The sequence below is a fragment of the Acanthopagrus latus genome, chromosome 19 (assembly GCF_904848185.1).
Source record: "Acanthopagrus latus isolate v.2019 chromosome 19, fAcaLat1.1, whole genome shotgun sequence".
Classification (NCBI taxonomy): domain Eukaryota; kingdom Metazoa; phylum Chordata; class Actinopteri; order Spariformes; family Sparidae; genus Acanthopagrus; species Acanthopagrus latus.
The window spans coordinates 16052543-16063717 of record NC_051057.1 but is presented as its reverse complement, the minus strand read 5'-3'; the positions used below and the strand labels follow the sequence as shown (position 1 = coordinate 16063717).

Sequence of the window (11175 nt, the reverse complement as noted above, 5' to 3'; positions counted from 1 at the left end):
ATGTTACGTTACGTTATGTTACGCTACATTATGTTTTGTTTTGTTTTGTTATGTTATTCTATTTATAGTACATTACTATTTGTTAAGTTATGTCATTGTTTTGTTATTATAAATTGAATGTCTTTTAGTTTTGGACTGTTGGTAGACAAAATAAGGAATTTAAAGACATCTCATTGGGCTCTGGAAATCTAAACTTTTAAACTGTTGATAAATGGTGGTAGATTCATCAATAGTAAAAAAAAAAAAAAATAAAAAAAAGAGAGAGAGAGAGAGAGAAAAGAACAGGTCATTCATGCATTCATTTTATTAACAGATACATAACTGTCTGACAACACAGGCCTCATCTCAAATTACAACTGAGCACACGCGGATAACAACCTCGAAACCTGCTTGTGTTTAGAAAGTGTTTGGATTCTTTATAAATCCCTCAAACGTGAACTAAAGAAATGCGCCGGAGGTGAAGATTCCCTGGTCCTGTTCGAGAGACAGACACAGAGAGGCAGCGAGGGCCCAAACTGATTAAGTCATTGATAGCAGATTGCAAATACAGCATGTGGGACAGCTGCAGGAGAGGGTGTGTCCCTTGTCTAAAGCAGGGCTGGTTGCTCATAATCCCAGGCATATGTTGTCCCTCTCTGGCCTGCTTTTATGGTCTCTGCCTGTCACACCACCGTCCAGTTGTGCTCCCCACTATATATAGTGGATCCAGTCAATCTCCACTCGGCGCTGTGACTCAATTGTTTATTTTCCTTCTGATTCCAGCTCTACTTTTGACACACGTTCGGTTATAAATAAATCAAACAGGTACCCCAACTTTTTTTTGTGCCAGGGTGGCAGCTGCCGTGACAATATTCACAGGGATTATTCACAAATGGTTTTGGAAGTATTTTTATTGCACAGCAGCGATGGTACAGTGAAATGAGGTGCAACACGGTTTTCGACAGCTGTGCATCAGAACTTGTTTTTACATTTCAGATGGAAAATTCAACTTCGTGCACCTGAAAGTACACCGTGTTGTGCAGGAAGTCATTTAGTTTTATTTTAAATCACAGGTTAGTTTGTAGTAGTTTTATATCCTACCACGCACCGTTACACAACAATGACAGAACTTTGTTTTAGGCTCCCTTTCTAAAGCAGAATGTGTTCTTTTTATAATCATGCAACCAAAGTCTAGCCCGAAAATCAAAACGAGCCATTAGAATAAAATGTATCATCAGTCTGATCTGAGAAAATGTTTTTCTCTTACAACCGTGGGATGTACCTGAATCCGACATACACACACAGAAGTCTTTGGCTTTAGGCTAAATTCTGTTCACCACAGATCTGTTTATTGGTACTTTAATGAGACATCAACAGACTGTCAGCTGTATGTTGTGTTATTTGTGAAGGAGCCTTAAAAGTGAGACATTTCAAATCAGGAATTCTGGTCAATAAAACGCTGCAGCCATAAACAATAATGCCAGAACAGTGTCTTTTATTTTTAGCACTTCACACAATAGAACGTCAAACATTTTATTTAACTTTGAGGCCATTTTAAGGCTTTAAATGCAAAGAAACATAAACAGGAACAATTGCAACTGGACTTAACGGTGAATAAAAACTGAAAAAAAAAATCACATGCGGATGTCATAAAAACAGTTGCGACACCAACTAATACAAGAACACAAAGGAAATCTAGGGCTGATTATAAATGATTGCCTGGAGCCAGAGAACATTTTTCAAGCTGGCTGGCACATTTGTTTCACAGTCAGGAATTGAGTCAGGGAGCTGAATCAACTCCAGGCCTCTCCTGATCAGCTCAGCGCTCTCCGTTCTTTTGTTTGAATTCCCTCGTGGCATCCAGGACAATTTTTAGCTCGTGTCCAGGCGGGTAGTGAGTATAAGATGACTGCATCAGCAGTCAGTTTCCTCTCCGCCGTGTTTTTCTTTGGGAGGCTAAAAGGTGTTGGCGGAGTGCAGCCACAGTTTGCTCTCTTCGAGTCTTTTCACCCCTTGTTACATGATTCCCTCTTGGCTCTGACCTCCCTTCTCAGGAAGCATGGAAGGAAAGTGAGCAAAAAGCTGTTTAGTAGCAAGGAACATGTGTGCGCTGTGACTAAACTTCATCAGTGACTAAGTTAACTTTATCGGTATTGGGCAACAAAGGAACAAGGAAAAGGAAAAAGACAGCAATTTTTCAAAATCCAGCTGAAATATATGAATAAAGCCTGATGACTTTATCAGGTGATGTCAATTAACATTTCAGTAAAAAGGCCTCAGCCTATGTGGGGAAAACAGTTAGCAAGCAAGCAGTTAAACTGGCTAAGCTGAAGAGGATGATATTGAAACAGATAAAACTAAATAAATGGACAATGAAATTGCAAAAATTAGTTAATGGATCAACTGTTTTCAAACAGCTAAAAGTAGCTAAAGTTTGAAATAGCTACGCTAAAAATAGGCTAATGGATAAGCCTAAATGGTGATATAGTCGAGAAACAGTTACAATAGATAGCTATTGAAATAGCTAAAAGTACCAAATGGATAAGTATGGAAATAGAAGCTAAATTTAACAGTTAATTAATTAATCAATTAATTCAAAGTAGGCTAATGGACAAATAATGGCTAAATTGTAAAATAGGTAAAACTAGGCTAGTCAACAGTCTTTGTGATAGGAAAGTTAGCTAAAACTTATGGAAATGGTGGAGAATGTTAGTTAAAAAGTTTAAATGGCTAGCTTAAAGTTAAATGGTTGGAACAGTTAGCTAAAAACTAAAAGTAATATGTATAAACAGCTGATGTCGCGAGCTATAAGTAAGGGATACATGGTTGAAATCGTGAGCTAATCGATAAACATTTGAATATGCAGTTAGCTAAAGGGAATGATGCATGGTGGAGCTCAATCAGATAATCAAACTGTGTCCGACTAAAAATCATAGGAACCACTGATCTTCCCTCTTTGATTAAACACTGTATGACCAACAATGACACTGAATTCATTTAATGGCAGCAGAAACACCCCGAGGCTCAGCTGAGGTGAGTCCCACAAGATAAATGTGGACCATTGTCTGTTTGTTTTGTTCTTTTCTGTGGATCCCTGAATCTCTCACAGAGCACCTGTCTCCACTTCCTCGTGCCGATGGCTCCTGTTTGCTCCATCCATGAAAGATTGGCTGGGAACATCCTCTATCCGAGAGGAAGCCATTGCTCTGTGAAATTCACACCATGCACGCCGTTTTGGGAATCGCCGGTTGGACTTCCTTAGAAAATAAAAATACATAAAAATATGGTCTAAATAAAGAGGGGAGAGGGCAGAGTGTCACGACCCGGGTCAACGGCTCTTTGTTGTCTCATTGTACTTGTGTGTGTGTGTGTGTGTGTGTGTGTGTGTGTGTGTGTGTGTGTGTGTGTGTGTGTGTGTGTGAATGAGTTCGGATGTGCTTGTGGTTGCGGGTGTGAGCAGCTGACACGTTTTTGTTTTTTTTTCTTCTCAGCAATAAAAACATTATTGCTGTTTATGTGGTTGTCATATACTAGATAAATGAAACCGCATCTGTATTGACTTTTGTTTGATGTTAGAGTTCTGTGTCTGCTTGTTTGATTGTTGGACAGTTTTTCCACCTTAAGGTCAGAGTCCCACACTGTTACAGACAAATCTATTAATATTTATTCAATAGACTGTGTTTCCAAAAAAAAAATATTAGTTGGTCATCAACTTTGTGGGTCTTCCGACCTTTTTGGATAAGAAAACAAATGCCTGCCATCCTAAATTCATACAGGACAACTTCCAAAGTCAAAAATATCTGGGATTATAAAGATCTTTTCACCTTAGAATTAGGTCATAAAATGTTTCAGCGTCACATTTTCAGATAAATCTTTAAGTCGGCTGAACCTACAGCCAGAACAATGTCTAGACACTGTTTGGTATTTGTCTTTTTCAATAACACAATCAGTCTGAGAGCTGTCTCTCACACAGGAAGTGTATTTGTGCTCATGTTATTGGATTATGTACTTCAAACAAATATCAAACACATTTCCACTGAAACAGCAAACAGTCTACTTCCAGTTCCCCAAAAGCTGACGGTGTGTGTTCCTCCCTCTGCAGGTCCGGTCTCCTCTCCGCGCGTCTGGTCCGTCAGCGGCAGATAACCATCTGAAACACACGCAAGCTCACAAACTGTCCATGTGTTCGGCTTTCTATGAGTGACCCTCTGATTTAATGTTTTATTAATCTTAAAAAGGCTAGAGGGTCGTCAGTTTTCCAGTTGCTGTTAATAGGTGAGCCGCACTGCCGGTTGTGGCCACCAGGGGTCAGCTGTGCACAGGAGTACATGAGGCTCACTGCAGGAGTTAAACCTTCACCAGGTAAAGATCTATAAAAGAAAGCGGTAATATAATAATTATATAATAATGTGATAACTTTGAGAAACTGAGGAAAAATGTTTATCTAACTATGTAAGATGCAGCATTTATTCTGTGTATGTAATTACAAAATAAAATAAATTAAGAACTTTATATCATTAGCTGGATAAAACATTTGACCCAATCGACAAGTTAAATGTTCAGTAACAGAGGTACATCTATTACTTTTTGATTGCTTATTGAAATAATTGATTATAATATGATGTCAAAATATCGACTGACAGAATGCTTTTCTTGCATTCTGTCTAGTTATTACAACACCAGTTATTATGTAATCTTATCCATTTTCTACAACATGGCCCTGAGATGGGACCTAAAGCAACCTCTACTTAGTGAAAGCCCTGCTTAAACGTAAGGGGTTAAGGGTAGTTAAATATATAACTTATAATTAAACCTATATGTAAACCTGTTTTGTACATCATGATATCATATGATGACAAGTTTTATTGCACTTACAAAACAAACGGTTGTGTGAGTTTAACTCTGGAGCTGCAGAGCGACATCAGACCAGAGTCCTCAGGGGAAAAGAGGGTGAGGGAAGGTGAGGGCACGTGAGTCAGCTCAGAGGCTCGTATGGATCCAGGTAGGTGACCTGTGAGTAATCCCTGACAGAAGTCACACTGTGTGGTCGCGCAGCTCTGCCGTCGTTATAATCTTTACTTGTGAGGTAAACAATGATTTGTCACGGTTCACTGTAACTGACCGTAAACACACGTCTATGAGGACGCTTCCTGCAATGTATTAAGCTTGCAGAAACGTAAACAGTCGCTCATGACACTACATTTAATTTTGGTTTAGATATACAGACAAATTTCATAATGTATAATAACTCTATCATGACATTTTCTGATGAAAACTTACAGTGTAATGTGCTGAATGATCCTTTCTTTTATAAAGACTTACTCATTTTTATCAGTTTATTTTTCCGTCTTTATCATTTTGACTTGAATAACTTTTAAATTGCTGTAAATTACTGTGCACTTTGAGAACATTGTTATATTGCTGTGCCGTTAAAATGCTTTAGTGCTTGTGAAGCTCATGCAACATGCATAAAGATGAATTATTCGCAGGTGAAATCTTGCCAAATGAGTAATTATCCCATCACAGACTGTAATGCTTGTGTTTTGTTTCCTCCTGGTGTGATCTTCTCCAGTGTTGGCACGTTATAACTGTTATATCTGAAATATTGAGAGGTTTGAGTGTATCTGATTATTGTCTGATTTTCTGATCTACAGTCTGAGGACGGCAGGCAGTGCTGTGTGTTGTTAAAAGTCTTCTTTGATTGGGTTCTCTAATTATACAAAAGGTAGCACACTTCTTTATATTTAGTCATTTAGAAACGTGGAGTGAAGTCGTCTGAATATTGTGAAATCGTGCGACGACTGACATCATCGAGCATGTTTCCAGGTTTTGTCCTCTGTTTTCCTGAATGTTGTAAAAATCAGAGGGAGGCTGTGGCCATAAAAATTCATACACAGATAGTACATTGTTAAAATGTTTAATCTGTACTGATGATCTGGACCATTTACCCTTTAGCTTTCCGGCTGTGAAGCTATTTCTGTCCAATTCTGTTGTGCGAAGAAAAAAAAAAATCTCTCCCACTACATACAGTTGATGCTTCATCTAAGAGGTCAATTTGTTGTCGTGTTCTCGGTCTAAAGAGCCTAAATGATGCAATAAAAAATTATTTATTTTGAAAGGATGAGAAAGAGGCGAGCATCCTTTAGCAGCTTGGACACAAAAGTGTCACATACAACAACAACATCGGTAGCTTCATTTCAGTCAGTGGGCAACAGCTGAACCTGAAAGATAAGTTGATTTTCGTACACGGTTCTAATACTAGACCGGCAGATTCAGAGCCACTTAGTCACAGATGGCCACTGTTAGAAGGGCCGGTGTGATTGAGAGAGAAACAATGACGACAGCAAAGGAAACTAGAGAAAAAGAAATCAACACAGGACATAGCAGGGTGTGAGAGGGAGGTGGGGGGGGGGGGGGGGAGTGAGGCGTTAATGCACGAATATCACAAATACAAGTGTGTACAAGAGAAAATAGCAGCTGGGGTACGTTGCATCATGCAGCGAAGGGTTTAACATTTGGACAGAGCTGCCGGGATGAAATGGTGAAACATTTAAAAAGTGTGAGGCGTGGCAGATGTAATGAAAGACCTGAGAGGGCATTTCTGTATTGTGATGGGCTGTGAGTTTTATATCACAATAGTATCCATCTTTTCTTTTGGAGAGTGAGAATCTCCTGCCAGGTTAACAGGTAGTTGAGCACAGTACTTTATTTAAAAAATACCTTCAGTATATGCATCTCATGACAGAGTAACCAGAGTACTTTTAACCCATGTAGAATTCCCTGACAGTATATGCATACAATAGACAACCGCTGAAATTGATGGAGGTGGTAACCTGCTTGTGAACCCTGAGCAGCAGGAACACTGATCTTTAACAGCCCGCAGAGACGAGTCAAACAGTGGCCCGACTCAGATTCACCACATCCTTTTGTTGTTGGGTTGAGCGAATGTCAAGGCCAACTCAATAAGTCTTTATCTTGGCTCCAGTGTGTGTGTGTGTGTGTGTGAGTGTGTGTGCAAAGCTCGGCCAGTGCGTGTAATAATAAGAGACGAGAAACCAGTGACTACGTGCACATTCCTGTGTATATGCCCGCTGGTAAATGTGTGTGCGCTGCTCGCAGTACAGTACATGTACAGCAGCGTCTGGAAAGTCCATTTGTGCGGGCGGTCAGGATGCCAGTGTCTCACACAGGGAGGCCGCCTGTCTCGCCCTCTCCACTCCACTCAGCTCTGTCGCTCAGTGACTGACCCTTAATCAGAGGAAGGTTGTCTGATGCGAGCACAGACGGATAAATCACTCCTCACCTCGGGCTGCTATCTGGGTCGCGCGTAGCCAGGTTGTCCCGTCAGTGGACTGGCCCTCCGCCCAGGCCCTCCAAAGCTAACAGCCATGTGGTATTGAGCCCTTTGGTGAGGAGGACACTGCCTGCCAATGCCCTCTGGAGAATAACAGTCCACATACTGCGCATATCAGTGTTTATATTGCTGTTGAGAGGCTTGGTCGTTGATATACTGTATCATCGCAATCTGCAGACGTTCAAAAGACACTGACTTAATCCGCCATTGTTTCCTTGATGTATTCATTTGTCAGTCAACACTGTCTTGCTCCTGAAGCCTTTATGATGTCAAAATGTTGTTTAATCATGCATTAAACTTTAATGTCTTTAAGCGATGCCGCTACTTTGGCCGAAACTGTCTCAAAGAAGAGATAAACAGACACTCTTCTGGTACAAGACATTTTTTTACATTGTGCTAACCCTGCTTACACCATACAACCCATGACATTATAGCCTACATATATATAGGATGTGTCATAGATAGTCACTTAAAGCACCAGAGTGCACATTTGTAGCGCTGTTTGAAGGTACCGTAGCTGTTATTCAGAGCACCACAAGCAGCGCGAGCAGTCAGTGTTTCATGAACAGTTGAGATCCTAGCTAAATGTAGCGCCTGTGGACTGATGGCTGCATTAACAAAATAATTCAACAAGCATGAACAGCAAAGAGTGAGCTATATGTTATGCTATGTGATGTTAGCTAACTGCTAGTAGCCCTTTTTCTAAAGCTTACTTTAGTCAGTGTTACATGAACAGATGAAATGGCAGTGCAGCAGTTGTGGACTGATAGGTGAATTAACCGAAATTATTCAATTTACATGAGCAGAGAAGAGTGTGCATGTAAACTGGAGAGAATTTGCTGGAGAGAATCAAATTGAAGGCTAAAGTGTTGGTCAGGTCAGTTAAGGCTAAAGGCTAGCTAGCTAACTAATGCATAGTTAGGATTGGCTTAATTGGCTAAGGTTAATGCTAACATTAGCCAATGGCTGATGAAATTTTACATCAGATATGTGCCTGAGTCAAACTTCCCTTGTATGTCAGCTATGTCAGTTATATGTCAGTTAAGGCTCACTGTTAGCTAGCTAATTAATGCTAGCTAACAATTAACAAGGCTTTATGTTTTCTTGTCAACAGACAAGTTCAAGCTTACTGTAACATGGTTCACCAAGCCGCATAAGGTAAGCAGTCATTTAAAACAAATTACATAACATTAATACAAAAATATTTCTATCCTTCTATAGAATACTTCATAAAGTATAAAGGGGTATAACCAATGAAGTAGCCCAAGAAAAAGTACTTTAATCCTTCAAAATGTGCTCAGTTTTTTTTCCCCCACTATTCAGCAACAAGGAACCTTTTTTTAAATGTTTGCTTTGGGTTAATTAAAGCCGATGCTGTTGAGAGAACAAAGGGATTAAGAAAGTGAAAATAATGTGAAAACAATCGCCACCGCTCCCGACTGTAATTACCAAGAATCGTGGTCAGTTTGAGTGCAGCCTAATTGAATAATGGTCATATCAGTGAACGAGTGGGGGGTGCGGAGTGATTTACCGCACAGAGAAGCGTGCTTATCTTTCCCTGTGTCCCATGCAGGAAACACTGGGATGTCACCAGGCAGATTAAAAGCTTGGCACAGCTGATACGGAGCGCTCAAAATGGATGGGGTGGGGACCTCTGACTGCTGTGCGAGGGGTTTTGGCGGGGAGGGGACAGGCGGTGGTGTGACCTTACGAGTCCTGTTTGGCAGCGATTCATTCAAAACCTGGGAATTCCAGTGGAAGTTCAGAGGGGGAAAAAAAGACATCATGCCACTTGAATGGAATGTTTAATAGTAAGCATATTTTGGGTGCGACATCTGCCAAGCCACATTTTTGTTTTGTTTTTTTTATGTTACATTCAACTGCCCTCAAGGGAAAAATGGAATTTATCCAAACGGCTGTACATGTTTAAGAAGCTTAGAAGAATAGAGAGTGATTTTTGGGGGGAGCAAGAAAAGTTCAAAAGAGATAATATTTGCAGGATCAGCTGCCTGACTTCTAATTGAAGCGAATGTTTAAAAGTGCTGCTGCTAGTGCAGCTGTATCACCCATAATTGAATTCCAGACAGCTGCGATGCTTGGAATTTTAACCAGTTCTTACAAGGGCTACAAAATGAGCCGGGCAGTTTTTTTTTGTTTTTTTTTTCCGAATGACACTACAGAGGCTAAACGCGGCGCGACATCAGAGCAAACTGCTGTTATTTGCTATGTGGCCACGTATGTATTTCTGCCCTTTGGAGCGCAAGCCGTCGAGACTCTTTTGCCTCTCGAATTGAGGCAATATATGCAGACTGAAGAGAGGTGTTTGATGGGAACACAGGCAGACAGATCTGGAGGAGCAGCTGCACGGAGGACGCTGGGCCAAATATAGAAAGGGGACAAGGGCCAAAACATATCACACATTTTTTCCCATTAACAGCATAGGTTTGAATCTAACTTGGCGCCAATTAGTTGCAGTATAGGCGCAAGGACTTATAAATAGAGCGTGGCAGGGGTGACAATACACCCGGAACGCAGAGACAGATATCTCTGTCATGGCGGCGTGTGATTTCACGTGTAATCATGTGAAGGAAAAATAACAGTCTTCATATCACCAGCTGGTTCGTTATAACTCGGTGACGTGGAAGGTTATGTGACGAATGTAGCTTCAGACATTTGTTGCTATTACCTGTCACGCTACTCTGAGGCCTTCAGCCGAGGGGCCTATTTTCAGTCTGATTTGGGTATGTTTGGCAGGATCCACACTGCTGTATCGGTGTGACCGGCTGGTTTTCAATCTGCTCGGTCTCAACGTTTGCTTGTCTCTTATCTCTGCAGCGTAGGGGCTGGAATGAGGGGCATGCAGGCTTCAGGCCTACCTGTTTACTCTGAGGGCTTCCTCCATTGTCCCCCCCCCCCCACCACCGGCTTCCTTTCAAGGATTTTTCACATTTTTGTGCTCGTTGTTGTTTTGGGAACAAGTCATGGGCTCGGCACATGGGAGCCTCCTGTGGCATTCCTGAATCTCTGTCTGGTCGGGCTCGGCAGGAATTCTTTCCTACAGCACATATCATCTCCTCCGCACACACCTGAGATATTTTTATGGCCGTAAACTAAACAGTATGACAAAGTGTCATCACTTTATCCTTTTATACTCAGCTGAAACCTGATAACTTCTGTATATTCCTTTGATTCCTTGACTTCAGCCCCAGGTTTACTGTGGAATGAAGCTATCCCTTGTCGACTAATCCCTTTCACTACAGGAATAGACTCAGTTTTGGTAACTGTTATGCAACCCGTGATAGGTCATGGTTAAGCATATACATGGCCGGCTAATTCCACCAGTAATACGCTTCAACCTAATCTCATGGACTCCACTACCCTTCTAAACTTGACTGTATTTCTAGAAGATGTGTGTATTTCTGTATTGACCAAAAAAGTGCTTGCTATTAAGGGAATGTGTCCTTTTTAAGTTTAATACATTATACAGACGTGTACAGATCAATTCAGTCTCAATTAGAAAGACAAGTCTAATTTCTGATTATGTTTGTTTGAACATCATTTCATAATAATCAATCTGATTTGTCATTATTTATAGTTAATAAATGAAATGTTCACTCTTTTCATTGAAAACACTCTTTTCTGAGGGTCCTGCCAATGTAGAGCCTCTTAATCCTTATTATCTAAAGAGGTCCTGAAGGAGATTACAACCAAGCATGTATATTACAACTGGACACCGACTTACCATCTGCTGCTCCTTTTAATAAGTCTTACCTTCTGCAGGTGGAGTGTTGGCCTCTTATTTAGGTATCAAATAAGAGCAAAACACAAGCACAAAAGCATCT

At 40.7% G+C, this 11175-nt stretch overlaps 1 protein-coding gene across 5 annotated transcripts in view; it reads left to right on the top strand.

Moving 5' to 3' along the window:
- Positions 1-7865: 7865 nt before the first annotated feature.
- LOC119008491 (oxygen-regulated protein 1) overlaps positions 7866-11175 on the top strand; it is an 18421-nt gene continuing 15111 nt past the window's right edge. For 2 of the 5 annotated variants that reach the window (XM_037078847.1, XM_037078844.1), the window contains exons 1-2: positions 7985-8103; positions 8448-8491. In XM_037078847.1, coding sequence (XP_036934742.1) covers positions 8070-8103; positions 8448-8491 — 78 coding nt within the window. In that variant the 5' untranslated portion in view covers positions 7985-8069. The other 3 variants (XR_005071439.1, XM_037078845.1, XM_037078846.1) reach the window with 2 other exon arrangements.